The sequence below is a fragment of the Danio rerio genome, chromosome 1 (assembly GCF_052040795.2).
Source record: "Danio rerio strain M-AB ecotype USA chromosome 1, GRCz13ab, whole genome shotgun sequence".
Classification (NCBI taxonomy): Eukaryota; Metazoa; Chordata; class Actinopteri; order Cypriniformes; family Danionidae; genus Danio; species Danio rerio.
Window position 1 is genome coordinate 48288682 of NC_141021.1, and position 22799 is coordinate 48311480.

General features: G+C 34.9%; 3 protein-coding genes across 22 annotated transcripts in view; 2 read left to right on the forward strand and 1 right to left on the reverse strand.

The window, feature by feature from the left end:
• The window catches only part of pnpla6 (patatin-like phospholipase domain containing 6), a 51609-nt gene extending 43455 nt beyond the window's left edge, over window positions 1-8154 (reverse strand). For 11 of the 19 annotated variants that reach the window (XR_015476909.1, XR_015476907.1, XR_015476910.1 and 8 more), the window contains exons 1-2: window positions 8096-8154; window positions 904-986 (exon numbers count right to left, since the gene is read on the reverse strand). Coding sequence is in view for 5 of the 19 variants with exons in the window: in XM_087237595.1 (XP_087093721.1) it covers window positions 904-948 (45 nt within the window). In the remaining 14 variants the exon portion in view is untranslated. The remainder of the gene's footprint in view (window positions 1-903; window positions 987-8095) is intronic. The other 8 variants (XR_015476913.1, XR_015476912.1, XR_015476914.1 and 5 more) reach the window with 1 other exon arrangement.
• Window positions 8155-10176: 2022 nt separating this feature from the next.
• On the forward strand, window positions 10177-11482 carry lipt1 (lipoyltransferase 1). Its single transcript, NM_001075102.2, is given in 1 exon segment — window positions 10177-11482. A coding segment is annotated over 1 exon segment (1119 nt). The 5' UTR covers window positions 10177-10345; the 3' UTR covers window positions 11465-11482.
• A 1466-nt stretch (window positions 11483-12948) lies between these two features.
• Window positions 12949-22799, forward strand: part of eif5b (eukaryotic translation initiation factor 5B) — a 32879-nt gene continuing 23028 nt past the window's right edge. For both annotated transcript variants that reach the window (XM_087237604.1, XM_087237605.1), the window contains exons 1-3: window positions 12949-13045; window positions 17958-18068; window positions 21895-21970. In XM_087237604.1, the coding sequence (XP_087093730.1) occupies window positions 13011-13045; window positions 17958-18068; window positions 21895-21970 (222 nt within the window). In that variant the 5' untranslated portion in view covers window positions 12949-13010. The remainder of the gene's footprint in view (window positions 13046-17957; window positions 18069-21894; window positions 21971-22799) is intronic.

The following is a 22799-nucleotide window of genomic DNA, read 5'->3' on the forward strand; positions in this document are numbered from 1 at the left end:
CTATTTTAACGTGACATAACTATTTATATGTAAAAACAGAAATTTCCATTTAAAAAATATATATATTTATATATATAATTGTGTTTATATCACGCCAATATGACTGTGGACACACTATAGTTGGAAACAGTTATAGTCCAAACAGCTTCCAAAAGTCAATTTTGCATCATAGGTGCCCTTTTAAGTAACCATCACAATGTCTGACCAAGTTGAAGTTGAAAAAGAGTGGAGAAGGATTATTTGGCATCCCTTCTAGTGCAGTCAAATTCACTCACTTGTTTTCATTCACTCCTTTAAGTGGACTATATTATTGGATGAGGGTATAAGGGCGATTTGGGATACATCCAGTCATCTTTTACACAGAAAAGAGTCAAACATAGAAGCAGATTGGATTACAAAAAACAACAGATTCGTACTAATCAATCTATGACTAGGGATGCACCGATACGATACTTTGATTGGATATTGGTTTAATACCGGATAATTTTGCTGGATTGGGTATCGGCCAGCTGGTACCTTCTTGAGCATGGGCTATATTCTGTATAATTTATAAGCCAACAAAAGCCATGAGGGTAGCCTATTATAAGGCACTAGAGAGTTGTCATGTTGGTCAACAATATCCCAAATGTTCTGAAGCCATTCTATAGTTTAACGTGAAATACAGATGAATATTCAAGTGGTTCAATTTATGCTCCGTTGGCCCTCTCTATCATTCTTCATTCATTCACAACTTTGACATGCAGGAAAATGCTTGGAAATGTGGGCCGCAGTCTAATTTGAGATCAAAATAAAAAGATCTAAACAAAAGAGAAATTAAGCACTTGCATTGAAACCTGTGGAAGGCTCAGAGTGAGAGAGGGTCTGTTTTTTGGCATGTACAGTATGTGTGAAGGTAAAGCTCACCTCTGCAGGTTCTGCGGACTCTGTGTCCGATGTGCTCTGTCCCATTCTACCTCAACACACAGCTGGGCCATCAACAACAGCCACTGCAACACACACCAACACAACAGGCTTCATGCAACATGCAGAAATCAGCATCACATACATTCTGTCTGAACCACTGGAGAGCAGGGTAGGAAATAAAGCTCTTTACAAACATAATCCGGGCACAAATCCATGCCAAATGATACGGATTTTGGCAACACTTCACAATAACTGTACTGCTACAATACAGTGAATGATCATGTACTAATGCCTAAATGAATTATTATTTAATATTAATTAATGATGAGTTTTGAATTTTGTATTGATGAAGAACTAACCTGAACTTTGATATAATAAGTCATATGAATTTATGTGTGAAAACAAATCACTAAGAGTTAAATGAGAACACATCAACTAACAAATGTATTAGCAAGATGGTTATTTTTCACACAATTCATGTCATGGTTAGGGTTCATGATTAGTAAATGCCTTCATTAGTTCATATTTAATTAATATTTAAGTATTAGTATATGATTATTTATGCACTGTTACTGTGTTATGGAAGGTAATCTGGAAAGTAATTATAGAGTTTCACATTTTACACATTTTTTATATTACAGCTTTATTCCAAAATGGATTAAATTCATTTATTTTCTCAAAATTCTACACACAATACCCCATAATGTCAATGTGAAAAAGATTTTTTAGAAATTGTTGCAAATTTATAAAATGAAAAAAAAAAAAAAAAAAAACGGAAAAATGACATGTACATTAGTAATGACAGCCTTTGCCGTGAAGCTCTAAATTGAGCTCAGGAACATTCTGTTTCCACTGATCATACTTGAGATGTTTCAGCAGCTTAATTGGAGTTCACCTGTGGTAAATCCAGTTGATTGGACATGATTTGAAAAGGCATACACCTGTCTATATAAGGTCCCAGGGTTGACAGTGCATGTTAAAGCACAAACCAAGCATGAAGACAAAGGAACTGTCTGTACACAGAGGGGCCAGACGGAAGCCACTTCCCGTCTTAAATTTGCCAAAAGGCATCAGAAGGACTCTCAGACCATAAGAAACTAAATTTTCTGGTTTGATGTGACAAAAATTAAACTCTTTGGAGTGAATGCCAGGCGTTACGATTGGAGACAATCAGGCACCGCTCATCACCAAAGTAATACCATCCCTACAGGGAAGCATGGAGGTGGCAGCATCATGCTGTGGGGATGTTTTTAAGCTACAGGAACTGGAAGACTAGTCAGGATAGAGGGAAAGATGAATGCAGCATTGTACGGAGACATCTTGAATGAAAACCTACTTCAGAGTGCTATTGACCTCAGACTGGGGTAATGGTTCATCTTCCAGCAGGACAATGACCCAAAGCAAACCACCAAAATATCAATGGAGTGGCTTCACAACAACTCTGTAAATGTACTTGAGTGGCCCAGCCAGAGCCCAGACCTAAATCCTATTGAACATCTCTGGGGAAATCTGAAAATGGCTGTAAACCATCACTTCTCATCCAACCTGATAGAGCTTGAGAGGTCCTACAAGGAGGAATGGGCAAAAATTCCCAAAGACAGGTGTGACAAACTTGTAGCATCATATTCAAAAAAAAATTGAGGCTGTAATTGCTGCCAAAAGTGCATCAACAAAGTATTGAGCAAAGGCTATGAATACTTCTGTACATGTGATTTTTTGAGTTTTTAATTTTTAATAAATTTGTAACCATTACAAAACATCACATTTTCACATTGTCATTATGAGGTATTGTGTGTAGAGTTTTTAGGAAATAAATAAATTTAATCCACTCAGGAATAAGGCTGTAACATAAACAAATGTGGAAAAAGTGATGAGCTATGAATACTTTCTGGATGCACTTTACCTTGGGAAAATACCAGAATCTGTCCTGACTATTGACAAATAATTCAAATACTTTTGGTAAAAAGCAGAAAAGCCATAACTCAAAAATGGTTTCAGGTTGATCCTCCAACAGGGGCTCAAAAATAGATAACAACTGAAAAGAAAATACATTTTATGGAGAGATTGAGTTTTAACTTAAGACTTTCCAAAAAAGATTATTGGCAAAAATTGGACTGAGTATGTAAGTAGCTATGTTTCCATCCAAAAACGGGACTCAACTTTATGTGTAACACTGGATTATCACATAAAAGATGTGCGAATAAAACAGCGTTTCCATCCAACAAGTCAAAGCGAACAAAATCGTCACTTCCTGACTAACTGGCGTCAAATATCAACAGTAAAAACGTAATTTGCAGTAGGAGAAGCTGGCAAATCTTTTCTTCATTTATTAGATGACTTGCACCTAGAAGACAATGCTGACACGCAGGTGAAGGCATAAGATGCAGCACACATATGCACTTGATTCTGGAGGTCATTAATAATATAATAACACTAATGCTGAAGCAGTTAAGGCGTTTTAGAATGACCAAAACAACATTTCAGATGTTTTACAGTGTGCTCACCCTGCTGGTTTATCCATTCACACACATTTTTATCACCACATGATCTCTAATAACAAAATCACATGACCTTTTAAAGTGCATATACTGGAGTTTGTTCGGTAAAAGTGTTTCCATCGTAGTTTATGTGCATCTTTTCTCATCGAATAAAAAGTTTATCTTGCTCAGTTATGCACATACATTTTTATGCGCTTATCAATAGAGTGGAGGAACTATGATGTCAATTTGTGTCCATGATGATGGAACTTGCAGCCATTTGATAGACTTGTTTCTCCTCACGCCTCATTTCTGTCGTCTGTTAAGGTAAGCAGGCTGTGTGCGCGAGCAATACACTTATTTAAATATGTCTTATGATAATAATATGTAACGTTAGGCAGATTTATACACACAGTTTCAAAACTTTTAGAACAACCGTAAAGCAAAACAGATGTATTTCCCACCGAATCCCATGTAAAAACGATCAAAGACACATGTCTATGTGTTTTTGCGTATTTGTTTGTTTATAATATATAGCGTGGATTATAATATAATAAACAAAGATTAACTCTTTGTCATGGACAATATTTCTAAAAATAAGCTTGAAAAGTTATGTGTAGCAGGGTGGGGCTGACGTCACAGGCGAGCGCCCCGAGGGCACTGTAGTCCGTTTATAGCCTAATGTTAGCTTTTCAGTTCTTGCGTTTGTATTTAAGATCCAAAAGTGCTCAAAGTTGTATTTTAGTGTGAGGATTATCCGACTAGACAAAACGTGTAAGTGTAATGAACAGTGTTTGAACACAGAGCTTATTATTTGCAATCTTCGAGAAGCCTATGGGAAAATCACATAGGGATTTTCACGAGGGAACCAGTTTTATGCTAGCAGCCGATTAGCCTACAATGTGAAGTCATAGTTCCTCCACTCTATATGTATGGGCTTCTTGCCGTTTCCATCAACCGATCTGCAAAATTCGCATAAAAATAGGTGGATGGAAACACAGATATTGTAAACAATATGTGATCATGTGCCTCAAATGTATTGTGACTCGATTTTTTAATCCTTATGACAACCGCTTTGTTCTTTGTTTTTCTAAATAAAATAAAATAATAAAGTAAAAAAAAATATGGCTTGGCAACTAACAAATTAAATGAGTTTTAAATTTAATGACATTAAATTTACTTTAAAAAAAACTATAAATACTTTAATAGGTATGCAAAACAAAAAATACTAAATTACCTAAAATACTTTTTAATTGATCACTATAACATTCTGTACTACACAAACTCGTATAACCAGTTTTAAAAAATTATTGCAGCCAGAGATGATTCAGTCCAACATGTAAATATTGTTTTCACAATAGAAATGTTAACATAAATAGAGCTCATCAGGGAAAACCCCTCCAATCACTGCCTTTCCCCAAACCTATGACATCATCATCCCTACCACACACACACACACACACACACCTAAAATGCACACATTTATATGGCCTTACAGCATGACTGATGACTCCAATTCAGATCTTCCTATTATATCTTGTTTCTCTCACATGCAGGGCTGCATGCGCAGACTGCTCGTACACTGAACTACACACAGCATTTTGCTGACCTATGCAGCATTCAGCAGAATCCCTTTACATTCATGACATGCATAGACCTATTTATGAGAGCCAAAGCTACAACAAATACATGCATATCCTCTAACGTCTCTCTAGCAAAAACGAGTTCATCCAATGCCATTCAGTGATGACATCATCACTGTGTCTGGAGGCAAACATCTGAAATCATTGGGGGTGGATGGAGGATTAAATTACGGAGATCACAGCGGACGTAAAGAGATTCATCCGCAAATGAATCTGAGTGTGTATGAAACACACTGGTAATGGCTGTAGTGGATCAGAGATTTGCTGTTTATACAGATGAAATAGGCCTAGGGAGTGATTGTAATTGATGATAGGCAGGGAGGGATAGCATTTGAAAAACTCCTGACATTCAATAACAGGCTATAGAATGACAAGAGAGGCAATAATGATGAGGGAAAGAGAAAGAAAAGCTGAAACGTCAGTATTCGTTACTCCCTAATGAGCACCTTCTAATAGCCATTGTCCTCAGATAACAATGCTCCTAGTATGAGCCCTTAAGCATGAGAGAACAAGAAAAGACGCACGTTTACAGACATGGTTTTGTTTCAAATCCTCCCAAGTGACAAATACAATTGCAATGATTCCACGAGAACTGGTTATGCTTCAATGCAAAGCACGACAAGTTCAGCAGTAAACAATAGAAATTTAAAGTTGCGACAAAGGCGACTCATGCATGACTTTGATGGAAACTACTGCTGGCACTTTCCATGAATAGAGTATAAATTACTGAATGAAACTCTAAAAAAATTATATTTTCTGTATTTGTTTATTTTACATGTGGTCAGTATAAGAAAGTAGGTATTAATTGTTAGTCAGCTTCAAAAGGATTTTGAAATTTTGGCTAGCTAAAATGTTTTTTGTCAATTGTGAAGGTTAATTTCACCTTCAAAATTAATGATAGGGTTAAAATATTTATATGAACTAAATTAGAACTAGTCGAAGAGCATATTGAGTTTAGGCATGGGCTGGTAGTTTCTGATGTTATGATAACTGTGGATAAAAACACAACGGTTTCTCTGTGTTGTGATTACTGCTCTAAAAGAAGTTATTTTTAAATGTCTGGGTCAAACAAAGAATAAAACAAAACAAAACAAAAATCTGCATTAAACAAAAATGTACTTTATTTTAAGAAACTTTTATAATATTTTGGACAGTAAAGATGTCAGCCTAAATAGTTAAAATAAATCATTGACTTCTGCTCTCTTCATTAGTTTCAAAAACACAGATTTCTTTACAACACATTAAAAAAAAAACTTACATATACCTTAAGAATGGTAAAACTGATTGTTTGGCAGTATTAAAACAAACTTCACTGTTTTCTGGGTGAATCTCGGATCCATGCAGGCTCCAGTAGGTTTCCTGCAATTTTTACGGCAACTGTGGTGTAATTCAACAGAAGATTCATCTGAAAAAATCCACCTTCTACCACTTTTCCAGTGTCCATCCATTTAGCAGACTATGGGCCTTGTCAAATGCCACACGGTTTTTCAATTGTCTTTTGTTTAGTGCTGGCTTCTGGGTACTGATTCAGTGTTTTACAACCACAATAAACCTTAAAAACTGTTATCATCCCATGCCTAACTAAGTTCAATTATCTGCATTTAATCATCAAAACTTTTTGGGCTTTGATTAAATATAAATTTTCATTTTGCATCGCAATTTTAGTGAAATAATAATTTGGATAAATCTCTGTCTAATTTTTCTAACATAAGATCAGGGAAATTAATACACACTTTTCAAAGCTGTGTTGTAAATAAGAATTTAAAAAAACGTACAATTATACAAATGTGTTAATTAAAATATCTATACGCAAGAGCAAAAACTCATACACAAGCTGACTCAATGAAGGAGGATGTGCGTTGTATTATTCATATGAATGGTACTAGTGTTTATCCTGGATGATACAACCAATAGAAAAAAAAGCAAAAAAATTAAAATAATAAAAAATTTTAAAAGCGAAAGCTCACATGTAAGTTTGTGCTAAAGTTTGTCATTGTCTGAAAATGTTATATATTGTGGGTAATAATGTTAAAAATTGTTACATGTTCTTCACAAACTAATCATATTTCACTTAAAAAACTAAATTTATCATCAGAAGCTCCTGGTATTAATTTAGATTTTTCAGTATATATTTGTTCAATGCTTAACGTGGCAGTAGTAGTTTACTTGTATTTTATGAATTGCTAAGAACTAAGGTTTCAGCTAAAATATTATTTAATAATAAAATATTATCATCATTATTATTAATATGTAATTACATTATAATAATAATTATTATTATTATTATATCATTTATCGTATGTCCTCAGGGTGAGCACGTTTAAAAGTTAAAGTTAAACTATGGTTTTACACAAGCATTTGATGTGTTCAAAATTAGCTACTTTTCAAACTACATAAATTTAACTTAAAGTTTGACTAACTTATTAAGCCGTACACAGACTTAATAGAATGAGCACGTCTGCTCAGTAAAGTGTACTCTATTCATTAAAAGTGACTGCTGCAAACTTGAAGCTGTCTGGTGCTGAATACAGATCTGTATATTCCACTGCCCAGAGACTGTCACATGCTGTAGGCCACATGCACATTATACCTGAGAAACCAGAGTCTACGAGACATAAATCATTCATACTCATCCGTATGTTATGTGAGAAACAGAGCATGTCATCAGTTGTCGGACTAACAGTTAGCGAAAGAGCATCACATGGACGGTCTCATCAGCTGACCATGGGTTAAACATGTCAGCAAATCAACCCAGGACGCCAGTAAACTGAGGCTAAACCAATGAGCTTGTTATAAGCCAATAACAATGTCTGTCTGGTATTGAAAAAATGTGATTCAGGTCTTGATGTTTTCTCTCTGCATTCTGGGTTGTAAAGTGATCTGCTCGGCGGGCTGCTGTAGGCGGTGATGCTGTGCGGTGACCTCGGCTGGACAACACAACGCACCATCAGCGACCTCAGCCGGGAAACTCTCGATGTACACACGTAATAAAGTAACACGGAATACAAAACGTGCCGTCGCATAATCCGGGTGGTCAGTAAACTGTGGATAATGTTTGGTTGATGTCCATACCTGAAAGCGACGGTCCGTCCTGGTCTGTCAAACAACGGTCATACCGGAAACATCCGTCCACAGCTCTCCGTAGACTCCGCCTACTTAGTGCAGCAGCCAATCAGGGACGACAAGCTGACCAATTAGGTTTCAGGAAATTGACTCGCGCTGATTCCCTCCCCCAGTGTTATTTACAAAATGTTCTGTCCTTTAGCTCTCAGTCTAAATCGGTCTCTACTAAAAGAAATGTTTTTGTTATAAATGTAATTTATTTTCTTTGTAAATTCCACATCCACAAATGTACTAAAACCAAACCATATTTTCCTGTTTTTCTTTTGCAAGAATGTAGTCATTATTTAAATACAATTTAATATCTTAAAATATGTAAGCAAACAGAACTATTTCATTTTGTAATGACTTTAATCAATATGCTGTAATTTACTCTCAAATGTCCTACCCTCAAGTTTATTTCATCTTCTTTATTATTTATTTTGTCTTCTCTCTCTCTCTTGTATCTCTTTTTTATTGACAATGTAATAATATTATTTATTGTATACTAATGTTGATACAAACATGTCAACATTTTTTCTGCAATTAAATTCATTAATTTTAATAAAAGCTCTTAGTCTGATATAATATTGTTTAATTTAACCTTAAAGTATTCAATCTTATAATAAATACATGGAAAATAAATGTGTGATTAACTTATATTTACTTATAGATTTCAGCATACACACACAAACACACACAAACACACACACACACACACACGCACGCACGCACACACACACACACACACACACACACACACACACACACACACACACACACACACACACACACACACACACACACAGTTTAAGTCAGAATTATAGAATAATAGCTCTTCTTTGATTTTTTTTCCCCCAAATGATGTTTAACAGAGCAAGGAAAGTTTCACATTATGTTTAAAAATATTTTTTCTTCTGGAGAAAGTCTTATTTGTTTTATTTCGGCTAGATTAAAAGCAGTTTTAATTTTTTCTAAAAAAATTTCAATAGTCTTCAGAACAAACCATCGTTATACAACAACTTGCCTAATTACCCTAACCTGCCTAGTTAACCTAATTAACCTAGTTAACCCTTTAAATGTCACTTTAAGCTGTATAGAAGTGTCTTGAAAAATATATAGTAAAATATTATTAACTGTCATCATGGCAAAGATAAAATGAATCAGTTATTAGAAATGAGTTCTTAAAACTATTATGTTTAGAAATGTGCTGAAAAAAAAATCTGCTCTGCGTCAAACAGAAATATAAACGGGGGCTAATAAATCAGGGAGGGCTAAGAATTCTGACTTCAACTGTATATAAACCAAAGCAGTGTGGTGTGAAGTAATGCGTCTCAGCTCACAGCTGTTCAAAACTATTCACTTCACGTATAAAGCTAAATCTAAATCTTTTATGTTGACTAAATTTCGTAATTTCCTAATCTCATTCTGGATTTTATTCATTGACAGTTTGGTAAGAAGTACCATGGATTTTGCACTGATCACATTACAGAAGGCAAACAGCATTATGCATTGGGAATTAAGTAGTGCCACCTAGTGCTGCGTTTTTTTTTTTTTTTTTTTTTTTTTTTTTACCGCGGGCTGAATGAATGTAGTAAAGTAGGCATTTCATCCAGAAATATCATTTCTTCACCTCTTTACCAAAACTGACAGTTGGAGGGCGTGCAGTATGTTAGCCACGCCTAATACATTAAACTTACGTAATCTGATAATTTAACTGAAAAGATTAAGGCAAACTATTAAGGCAAAAGAAGGGCAAACTATTTTTTTTCTAAATGACATGCATAGAAAAACATGCACAGGTGAAATGTTCACCACAAAACTAGCAATGTGAGCTAGTTTTATTTAAATAATTATTATAGTCAGAACAGCCTGCCAAAATAAGAGAACACGGCGACCACATTTCACCATTCAATGAGGGATTACCTAATAAAACTTTTTCAGGTACTTAGTACGTTTTTACAATTTTATTTGCATTTATTACACACACGTAGGCCTAATATATTAAAGTTTTTAATCACCTATTTATACCTCGTACAGGACTTTTATTATGCTTTGAGAAAATCCTGTTGACCCGGCAGTCAAAGTACGCCGTAGCTGCAGACCGTCAAATAAACTGCTCATATCGCTATGTAAAGCCCGAACATTTTATTATTGTCATTATTTACACACAATTATAAATTAATCACATGTGTTTTAGTGCGTTACAGACTTTTAATAGCGATGATTTTGAGACTGTCAAGCAGGGCATGTGTCCTCTCAGGATCAGTTCGCCTCAAAAGCACTTTGGCGTCTTTCTTCGACGATCTGGGAAAATCAGGAATCATCCTAAAATCTGCATCATCTGGCATATTCGAGAACCTAGCCTTAGAAGACTGGATACACGACCACGTTGATCTGCAGAACAGAAGCTTGCTGTTGTTGTGGAGAAACTCTCCTGTTGTGGTCATCGGAAGACACCAAAACCCCTGGCAGGAGTGCAACCTTCCCGCGACGCGACGGTTGGGGATCCCGCTGGCGAGGCGGCGCAGTGGAGGCGGGACGGTTTTCCATGACTTTGGAAACATTAACATGACCTTCTTCACCTCCAAAAAGAAATACGACCGTCACAGGAATCTCAAAGTGGTTACAAGTGCATTAAAAGCTCTGAGACCTAATCTAGACGTCGCCGCGACGGATAGATTTGACATTTTATTAAACGGCCATTACAAGATTTCAGGCACTGCTGCAAAGTTAGGCAGGAGCTCTGCTTATCATCACTGTACATTACTGTGCTCTGTTGACCGTTCAGTGTTGTCTTCAGTGCTAAAGAGTAACACTGCTGAGGTTATCAAGAGCAATGCTACCCCAAGTGTCCCTTCCCCTGTCAAGAACCTTCTAGAAGTGGATCCCACTCTTGATTCCAGCACCATCATGGAGGCTATTGCTTCCCAGTATAATAATGAATTTGGCTTTGATAGTCCTGTCATCACAGTTGACCCCATTAATGAAGCTCTCATGCCTGGCATTCATAAGATGGCACATGATCTTCAGACATGGGAGTGGATTTATGGCAAAACCCCAAAGTTCAGTGTTTGCACAGCTTTAGTTGTCGATGATGTGAATATTAAGCTTGATATGGATGTCAGGAATGGTACTGTGGAGCGATGTGCTTTGGAAATCCCTGCAGACTGGCTTTCTCCAGAGATTGTGAATGAGCTTATATCAACTCTGAAAGGCAGCAGATACTGTCCAAATGAAACTGCGGTGCTGGTGGCTGCGTTCATGAGGACTCGGTCAATGACAGACAATGTTGCTGAGAAGATTCATAGATTGTGTGAAGAAATGCTTTCTGTCATGTGAATAAAAGGGAAGATATAATCATTTCTGTGACACTTGTTTCATTAGCAGTGGGTATTCACTTTAAAGTGTTCTCCTGCAAACAGCTTTTCTATACGCAAATACAGATTTTTCATATCAAAAAAGAATTGGCTACTACTTTAATGTTTAATTCAATTAAAATACATCTTAAGTACCACACAGAAACTACTAATATATAGATATAATTCACATATGGTAATAATTTCAAAGGTCTTTTTGTTTTATATTATAAACATTAAATATAAAATAGTATTAAGATTTTAATTGATGCGTAGTTTAATAATTACAAATGTGTTAATGTATTATTATTGTTTTATTAATGTTAAATAATTATATAATAGTAATTAAATAATTAAAACCTATCATTTGTATGTACATTTTAGTAATAATATCTTCACTCTATTTTTATTTTAATATTTAATTAAATAATACATATAGACAGGGGCGGACTTAACCATAAACTAAGCTAAGCAGCTGCTTAGAGCCCCGGGGAATCAGGGGCCCCAACCAATGCCAAGAAGCCTATAATATTCATACAGCTCTTTTAAAAATCTGTCTATAATTGATTTTAATGTCATTACTTTTTTCAAATCCAGGGGCCCGTATGAATAATGGAACGTTCTGTACATATACTGCACATGCTCAAGGTGTGAGCGCTTTGTGGGCAGAGTTGAAAAAGCTTGTGCGAGCAAAACAGCCAACACATCTGACTCAGTTACACCAATTCTGCCTGGAGGAATGGGCCAAAATTCCTTCAAATTATTGTGAGAAGCTTGTGGAAGGAAACCCAAAACATTTGACCAAAGTTATACAGTTTAAAAGCAAAGCAAAAAATACCAAAGAAATCTATGTAAACCTTTGACTGTCTAGAGTTTAATAAAAAAAATTAAAATAAAAAAAATCTTATTATTCTGGCATTTAGCAAATGTAAATTATTAAGGTAATTCTAAAGGACCTAAAATAGTGAACGTTTAGTATGATTTAACAATCAACATTTTAAAAAAGTGTTTAAGAAGTGTGTTTATATATATATATATATATATATATATATATATATATATATATATATATATATATATATATATATATATATATGATATAAATGTGGAATAAATATGATAATTATTAGCTCTCTCTCCTAAACTTTTAGCAAAATTTCCATACGCAAGTGGTCATGTCAAGTTCTTCCGGGCAGTGCTACCCAGACTAGTATATCATTTGGATGGCTTATGTTATGACTTTAATAATCACAAATAGACTTAGTTTAGTAATTTGTGTTTTTTTTTTGGTATGTTAAAGACAGCAAAAGAGTAACTTTATTTATGAGCAAATGATGTCATACTCGCTTTAAACTATTTCTTTTTTGTGTAGTTTAACAGACAATCCGCATGCGCTACAGATTTGGGCTAAGGCCGCGGTACCCGATTACTCAATGTCAAATGCGCATGCGCAATGCGAGCACGACCAACTTGAAGCGCTAACACCGTACACTGCACCGCAACGAGGAGGTTACAGCCATACTCACAAAATGGGAAAGAAACAGAAAAATAAGGGAGATGACGGGTAAGTTGTGCCACGATTGACCGCGTAACACGGAGTCTGTTAACAGCTGAACGAGCGTGGCGTTTGTTGTCTTGACAGTGTGGGAGACACACACCGTTAGCCACCTGGCTAGCTTCTGATAGACATGAGTTCATGTGCCGCTATAACTAGGCCTGTCATGATTATTGCAATACTGACCGCTTCGTGAGAAGAATATAAGCTTGAAACCGGTAGTATTTATAGATACATATCTACACACAAGTCATTTATTGTGTTTAATGCGTATTGGTGCCGTTTGTGTATTTAAAATGAGACACGAGCAGTCTTGAATCGAGGTCCACCAGCTGTGAGTGTTAACGTTAGATTAGTGGCACTTCACATCTGCTGTCATATCAAACACTGTCCGAACACAGAAGACAGCAGTTTTTAAGGGCAGTGGCCTCTGTGTGTGTGTGTGTGTGTGTGTGTGTGTGTGTGTGTGTGTGTGTGTGTGTGTGTGTGTGTGTGTGTGTGTGTGTGTATCTGATGTCTCCTCTGCGAGTGCAACATCATCCGTTTCCATTGTGCGTATTCGCTTTGTCTTCAGTCAAACGCTCCTCTATGGGATGCCATCAGCTTTTGTTAATGCAGGAACTGTGACAGTAAGAAATCTCAAGCTGTGGAAATGGTCAAATGCACTCATATCTCTTTGACAGTCTGTCACCAGCTGGATTAAGCTAGGTGAATATACCCACTCAGATTTATGGATGTGCTTGTGTAAATGGTAAAATACAGGACCTCTGGGAAACTTTAGACTGCATTTAAACTTTTTTTTAAATTAACAGTCTGATAACAGACATGAGTTTTTATTGACAGGGTTGATGCAACAATACAACTAATTGGTTTGTAAGATGAAGTGTTTTGTAAATATAATATTAAATGTACTGTGAGTGTGATCTGTAATGAGGAAAATTGTTAACTCTTCATTGATTTTAATAAGGTCATGGCAAACATGAACTGTAAATGAGGATTCCAGCGTTATGGATGTGACATTTGCTGTGAAATCTCAAAACATAAATTCCCAGAGAAAGTATATGTTCACATTTTATTGAAACATCTATTTATATTTTCCAAAACAACCGAACAGCGAGTTTTGGAAGCCGAAAAATATCAATCTGTAAACATTTTCACATATTAGATGAGGGAAGTAAACATGCGTTATGGATGTGACCAAAAAAGTTAGTGAGTTTACAGTATACAACATACTTTGTAGAAATTCAGTAAATTAAAATGCACAACCCAGAAGCAATAATGCTAATCAAAAGGATAAAAGTTGGTTCTCTATAGAACAAAAACGATTGATTTTATGTTATTTGACATTAGGCATGGGTCGGTATAAGATTCTGACGGTATGATAACCTTGGATAAAAATATCACAGTATTGCGGTTACTGTTCTAAAATATATCCTTTTTAAACGTCTGGGTAAGAAAAACTAATATTTTTCCCCTTTGAAAACAATATATTGTATTTTTTGCAAGATTTAAAATATTTTGGTGCAGTAAACATGTCACGCTTAATGATGAAAATCAATGATTGACTTCTGCTGTCTTCATTAGTTTCAAAAACACTGATTCTTTACAATTTAAATCAGCATCTTTGGAGATCTTTTCTGCTGGAGATACTGTTGTCCTAAAAAAAAAAAAAAAACGTAAATAAAAAATCTTACACATCTTAGGAAAGGTATTACACAAAATTTTGGTGGTTTTAAAACATTGACTTCCAAACTGCAGTATACTTTGAACACGGTTATCGTACCTTTCTTATTTGACATTTTTTTTTACACATTTATGAGGAAAAAGCTCCTCTATGGATGTGACATCTCTCCGTTATGTATGTGACATGTGAAATTCCCACTTTTGTGATTTTGGTAAATTAAACATAATTGTTTGAAAACACTGACAGAGAAATTGTGTAGTGTTTTTAAAGCACTGTAAAATACTTGCTTGCACAAAAAAACGGAGAAATGTTTTCGCTATTTTGCCGAAAAATAAATTTTTTCATGGCAAGGTTGACGCATGGAATTGCTCATATATATGTCCATGCGGCTAGGCATGATCAATTCTACCGTTATGGATGTGACATTTGCAGTAAAATCTCAAAACATAAACTCACATAGAAAGTACATGTTAACATTATATTAACCATCTGTTTATATTTTCCAAAACAACTAATTATTAGTTATGGGATCAGAATATCAAAATATCAATCTGTAAACATTTTTTAAATGAGGCAAATAAACATGGTTTATGGATGTGGCCATAAAAGTTTATTCTGTTAATTAAAACTGCACAATCCAAAAGAAATAATGCTAATCAAAAGGATAAGAGCTTGTTCTCTATAGAACAAAAATTATAGCATTTATTTTTATATTTTTGCATTTACTATGAAGAAAAAGTTTCGCTATGGTTGTGACCGAAATTGCTTCTTGTGCGACTTTGGTAAATCATCATTAATTGTTCAGAAACATTGGCAGAAACAGTCTTGAGTATTTTTACAGTACTGTAAAACACAAGCCTATACCAAAAACCTGGAAAGGGTTTTATGTTTTGATGAAAAAATTTTATGGCAAGGTTGCGAGCATAATACATGTAATAAACTTTTGCAAGATAATCACTGTTTAAAAATTATTAGTCCGAATATTATTATTGTTATTATTTTTATTATTATTACTACTACTACTACTACTACTACTACTACTACTACTACTACTACTACTATTATTATTATTATTATTATTATTATTATAACTACTACTGCAATTATTATTTCTATTATTTGTTTTTACATTTTTTGTTGTTGTCGCAAACACACTATAGTAATTTTGGCAAATGATTTGTTTAAGATGTTTTTGAACATGTTTAGAGTGAATTCAGTTCTTTTATTGCCTATAGTCTGTTACTTTAAATTCATTAGTTAAATCAGATTTTTGCAATGGTTTAGTGTGATTTTTATTTTTCTTTATAAAACTTTATTCACTTTTGTTATGCAAACATTGTTTGCCTTCAAATTTAATTTGTTTTAATATAGTTGTATTTTAGGGATTTTTTTTTCCCTTTAATACTGACTAATGTAGGACAGTAGGTTCACCTGCTTTGCCCTGTGTTTTCCTTTTTCCCTTTGAACGCAGTCTATTATAGTCTCGCTAATGGCTAAATTTAGGCAGCTCTGATGCTGAGCAGACTCCAGCTCCAGCAGCTTTGCAGGAGGTGGTTAAGTTGATTAGTGCCCTAGTAAATGTGCCCTAACAAGTTACAAAATTATTTCCCCTTCTACTAACCTCAAAAGATGTCATAAGATCCAGCCATGAATTTTCACCTTTCAGTAGCATCAAAACAAGGTTAGCGGTCACTTAAAGACTTTTTGCTGATGCATCTCATTTAGGAACATTGCACCTTCTAAAACACATTGAGTATTTTTATTAAACATATTATACATCCATTCATTCTGATCATTCTTCCATCTGTGTATTAGCTGCTCTTCCATCTCCTGCGTTATGTTTGCTGAGTGCAGCAGGTTTATGTGTGTGAGTTGAGGGCTCTGTCTGTCATGTGATGACTGACTCTGTAAACGGTGATTTTCCTTTTCTGATGCAACAAGCATGCAAGTAGGGCTTTAGGCTCCACTATATAAGCTGCACAGTTTTACTTCCTCATCATTGCAGTGTTTGACTTTCCAGGTAAGATATTTAAGTTGATTAATAGACTCTTTTTGTTTTGTTTTTTAATGCACGGTTAGATTATAAACTTTTCGGTTCATTATGAAACTCCTTGTGGTTGCTCTGTGTAGTGAATGAAAAACACTTGTAGTCTTTGTATCCAAATCTAACGTGGCATAGGTGAGTTTTCCTGGTTGGTTGCTGGTTAACTATTTCTGTTTGTTAGTAGTTATAGTACCCCTGCACAATATATTGTTTAAGCATTGATATCCCAATGTGCACTTCAGCAATGGGTACATAGCAGAATCTGCAATTTTAAATCAGATACATAGTAAAACAGACATGGTTTGTGAAGTGATTGCAAAGTTTAACAATAAAGTTACTAAAAGGTTTATCATTTGTGTGTTTCGTTTAAGGCATGCTACCATGTGAGCATTTCAAGCCAGTTTAAAGCATTCAGGCACAAGAAATGATGTTTTTTCAGGCATGTTTTAGTTATTATAAAATGTTTTTAAGATGGATTAATTTTATTTCTGCATATATGACTATATAGTTTTATTTTACGTTTTATTATTTTATTTGTTTTGGCTGAATACTGCTAAACTTCCAGAAAACCATAAAATACTGTTTCATTTAAATGTATCTTTGCTCCACAGTGTTTATCAAAGCTTGTGATTTGGTTTATTATATTGTCTGTAGATGTACACCTCTACAAAATCAACTCAATCTAAAATTATAGATTCTGTCTAAATAGATTCATTTAATCTGGTAAAGGTTTACTCCAAAAAAAAATTGCAACAAAAAATTGGCAATATCAGTTTTTCTAATATCGTGCAGCTCTAATTTATGGCTTAATTGATTCATAGCATTGTATGTCTTAAAGGCACATCATTAAATCTTGTAGATCCTGTGAAATTACTTGATTAATACTTCTTATAATTAATAATAAGAAAAATTTACATTTCTAAAATTTAATCATACTGGATGATCGTGTGGAAATAAAGTCTGTTGTTCTAAAAGAGGCTAACTATAGTTTTCTTTTTATACCTGCTAAAATTCCTTTAGGCACCATTTTTACTTGTATTGTTATAACCTCTGCACTTAAAGACATGGTGGGGTGGAAGTTCTTGTTAAGGTTTTCAGGTTATTCATGTGATGTGAAAACATTATTGCCTTGTTCATGTTTGTACCCAGCATGAAATTATATACATATATTGTCTTTTTTTCTGCTTTCATAGTGCCAAAGACGAACTCGACGCACTTGCGGCAGAGATTGAAGGAGCAGGAGCAGGCAAGGAGCAGAGCAAATCCAAGAGCAAGAAAAAGAAAGGAAAGAAAGACGATTTTGAGTAAGACGATCCTTCCCATCATTTAATTCTAATGCCTGCATTGTTATAAAGCATGAAGACAATTGTATTTATTGTTTTACATGTGATATGAATATTTCAAATATATCAGTAGTAGGCCTGTGCAATTACTCTAAAATTCGATTTCGATTTTGGCTTCTAACGATTATGAAAAACCATTAATCAAGATAAACGATTATGGCATTATACACTGCCCCTTTTCAAGTTGTACAAATTTGTTGCTGTTAAAAGCGTGAAAGACCGCATGCTTTTGTGTGTGTGTGTGTGTGGCGCATGCGGTCAGCATTCGATCTTATTCGCACACTGAGACAAGCAGAGCGCACACATCTAAAGTCATCTTAACGTGAGCGTTTTAATGGTCAAATAGGTATCAAAACACAGTGTTTAGTGATTATTCATAACAACCCTCATTTGTGTAATCAACAAACGAGTTGAAAATCAAAATACACGTGAAAGAGAAACCATTAAAGTGACAGCGCGCAAATTTTCCTGCTGCAGCCTGTTTTAGTCATTAATCAAACAACAAAAGGAGAAAATCACTTACTGCTTTTGACTGAAGGTCTTTTGTAACTAAAGTGTTTTTCTTAGGGTGAAGATGCTTAAAGCACAGTTTGTTTCATATTTTTGTTCTATTGTATTTGTTTCTCTTTCCTTTTCAGGGTGGAAAATAACTGTATATACGCAGTTGAAGTCAGAATTATTGGCCCTCCTGAATATTAGCAACCCTTTTCCTCCTTAATTTCTGTTTAATGGAAAGAAGATTTTTTTTTTCAACTTATTTTTGAACATAATAGTTTTAATCACTCATTTCTAATAACTGATTTATTTTGTCTTTGCTATGATGACAGTACATAATATTTACTAGATATTTTTCAAAATACAAGCATTCAGGTTCAAAGTGCGATTCAAAGGCTTAATTAGGGTTATTAGCCAGTTCATTGTATAACAGTAGTTTTTTCTGCAGACAATTAAAAAATATATTGCTTAAGGGGGCTAATAATATTGACCTTAAAATGGGTTTCAATATATTTAAACCTGCTTTTATTTTAGCCAAAATAAAACAAATAAGACTTTCTCCAGAAGAAAAAATATTAGAGGAAATACTTTTAAAATTCCTTGCTCTGTTAAACATAATTTGGGAAATATTTATTTAAAAAAAATTCTCAGTAGCGCTAATAATTTTGACTTCAACGGATAATCGTTTTGAATAATCGTGACTGCAATTATGACCAAAATAATCCTGAATATGATTTTGCCCAAAATCGAGCAGCCCTAATCTGTAGCAACAATTGTAAACCTTGCAGTTCAATTCAGAAACCTAGCACTATATTAAAGGGCCATGACACCCCCCACTTTCGGTTAAAGTCTACTTCAGAATATTTTCAAAAGATGCATGATTAATGGGCGTGGAGCTCCGCGAGCATAGGGCAGGAGTGGACGTGGCCAGCAGGGGAGAAGGGGAGCGAACAACTGTTGTTGACAGTTAGCTTACAAAATGAGACACAAACCGTGAGGAGACGCATGAGTTTATAGTTCACAAAGTTAAAATGCAAAGAAATAAACAGTAATTTAATGCCCTGCTACATTTGTTATTCGTAATTTCATATGTACATAACCATAATTTATAAAGATAAGTGTGTTTATGTAAACAGTAAATTAGGATTCTCCCTCGATCCCCGTGTCTAAATTATAGATCTGAATGCAGACTCAGTACAGCAGGTCTCCTGACCTGTCTATTTTAACTATTAGGCCTGCTGGTAATATAGAGGATTTAGGCAAACACAGCAGCACGGCGATTGTGAACGAACTTCTGATAAAAGTCAACGTCCACCATTCTTCAATTCTCGTACTGCTCTCCCGACAAAAATGCTTGCAGCACACACACAGCTTTGCTGTAAGATCGGCCCTGACAAGATTGCGGGGAAAAAACATGCCACAAACCCTGTGGATCATGGAAACAAACGCATATGAGCCTTCATGAACAGCTACTGTGTGCCGTGGGTCCATGTCTCACAGCTTGCTTGCATTTCAGTCTCAGGTTAAAAAGGTTTGTAACCGGGTCAGATTCAGTTTAGCAAATTTTAGATTTATTCGTGATCAGATGTCATGTGAGGCTGCTCTAATCTATTATCACTCCATGATCATTTCTCACATCACTTATTGTTTAACCACTTGGTCCCAAGCCAGCATCACTACCCTGAAGCCACTTAAATCTTTATACAAACAATCCATAAAAACCCTTGATAAGAAATCAGTTCAATATCACCATTGTTTAATATTAAAGAAATACAACCTGCTTAGTTGGGAAAATTTAATTACATATGTACATATCTGTTTAATGTTTAAGACTTTACATAACCCGACTTCACCATTAAATCAGTTTATAAATATTAGAACGACTGCTCACCGAACTACTAGAGGAGGTGACAGAGGAGACTGCATTATTCCTCTCAAAAAAAGCAAATTCAGTCAATCTGTATTTTCAGTGAGAGCTGCTAGGGAATGGAACTCCATCCCACCAACAATTAGAAGATCATGCACTTTTCGTTCTTTTCAGTCTCACGTTAGAAATTGGTTATTGACAAATCAGCATTGTCAGCATTAGTACTGTATTCTTGACACATTTGTACTGTTGTCTTTGGCTTTTTGTCCTCTGCTCCCATCAGTCTGTTCTTTTTTTCTTTTCTTTTTTTTCTTTTCTTTACTTTTTTAACTGTATTTCTTATGAAAGTGTATTTAATGTTTAATGTTGTGCTTCTATTTTAGGTGTGACTTTTTAACATTCTGTAAAGGGTCTACGGATGAAAAATAGCCATTCTTGGCTAATTCTGGCACATTTTACAGTAATGTTTATTAATGTGCATTGACCCTGTAAACAAATAAACTAAACTAAACTAAACTGGCAGGTCTGCCTTCGGAAAGCACGTGCTCTCATGAATAATTAAGCAGCCGGCTCTTCTCATAGGATAAGAAAACTCCGCTATGAATAATAATGAGAAACCGACGCGTCATCATTGCACTTGCAGTACTGCGATACGTCGCCGATTTTGATCCCGCCCCAAAAATCATTTTAAACCCGGAAGCTGAAATCAGCTGACAAAAGCTCAAAATTATCCAGTTTTCCCCACAATTAATGCTGACAGGTACTAACATTGTCTTAACTGATGCTCAACACACACAAATCTGTTAATATAAAAAAAAGTTCTCCAGGGTGTCCTGAACCTTTAAGTACATGGACTTAATACATTTTAAATTGTTGTTGTTTAAATGCATAAATTATGTATGTAACATGGGCTGTTTAAAAGAACATGCAACCAAGATTTTCTGTTGTAAATTTTGTTGTCAGTAAAAATTTTTTAAACCTAGTTTGGAAAGAAGTCTCCTGCGATCAGGCTACTTTTCTACCTTTCTATTTTATGTAATATATATAATGCAGCTTATTTTGGTGACCATCACTTGAGTTTAAATGTCAATAATCATTATCACTGTTGAAAAGGCTTGTGCTGCTTATTCTTTCTGAAATGTTTGGTAAACAGAGTTCAAAAAAAATATTTATTTGAACCCAAAATCTTTTGTACCTCTGTATTTAGTTAATATATCTTTTATTTTAGGATATATTATCCTGAAATAATTTAAATTTAATTTATTAAATAATAAATTAAGAATTTAATTTATAATTTTAGCCTTATTTAATATTTTCTTGCTAAAAAAAGCATTAATAATTGTATTTTTTGTAAATAAAATTCGATTGATTGTAAATGGTTAAAAAGTAGTGTACAATTACTGATGAACTCTTTTTTTCTTGCAGTGAGGATGACATCCAGAAAGAACTGGAGGAGCTAACATTAGAAAACCAAGGAGGAAAGGTTAAAGAAGCAGAAAAGGTATTGTAATTTTTTGTGTGAGAGATTATCAAGTTTATCCCTTTGCAAAAACAAGTCTTGAGTATCCAAAAGCATTGTGTGTGATGAGCCTTGTCAGGGTGTGCTCACACTAGGTACAGTTGTCTTGAACCGTGCCAAAGCATGGTCGTCCCCCCTCCACTCTCCCCCAACAGCCTGCACTCACACTGCCTATTTTACCTTCCGAGCTGGAGCACGCTTGTGTCATCGATTATGCGACTGGTCAGCTTCAACAGAAAGAGAAGCGCTCTTGCTTAGCACAGTGGACATTGCTTTAGTTATATCGTTTTGTATCAGTTTGGGATGCAGTGACGCGCAGTCAAATATTTTGCCAAACAGATCTACCATTTTTCATGCTCATAAATTATCATAAAAGTCCTCATGCTGCAGGTATTAGGAGGTATAGTGAGGGGTTTGCATCTTTAATAAACTATGACAGTTCACGTTCATTGAAAAGTAAGAACGATTGATAAATCCATATAAAAACAGTCCCCTAAAAGTAATGTTGCTTCTTCAGTTTTGGGCTAAGGTGTGCTTTGCACTTACACTACAAGCATACCGCGCCAAAGCCCAAATGAACCGTGCTCTGGTCTTACATTTACTGAAATATATCGTTGTAGGTCTTAAATAATTTAAAACTTGTCCTAATTTTCCTTTGTTCATGTAAAACTACGCAACCATGTGAAGTACAACCAACAATCCATCAAAAAAAAAAAGTCTAACAAAAGTTACATTTCTGAACACTATTTACCAATGTGGTTTAATTATCTTCCCTACAATAACATTTGTTTAAAAGTTCTTCTTGTATTTA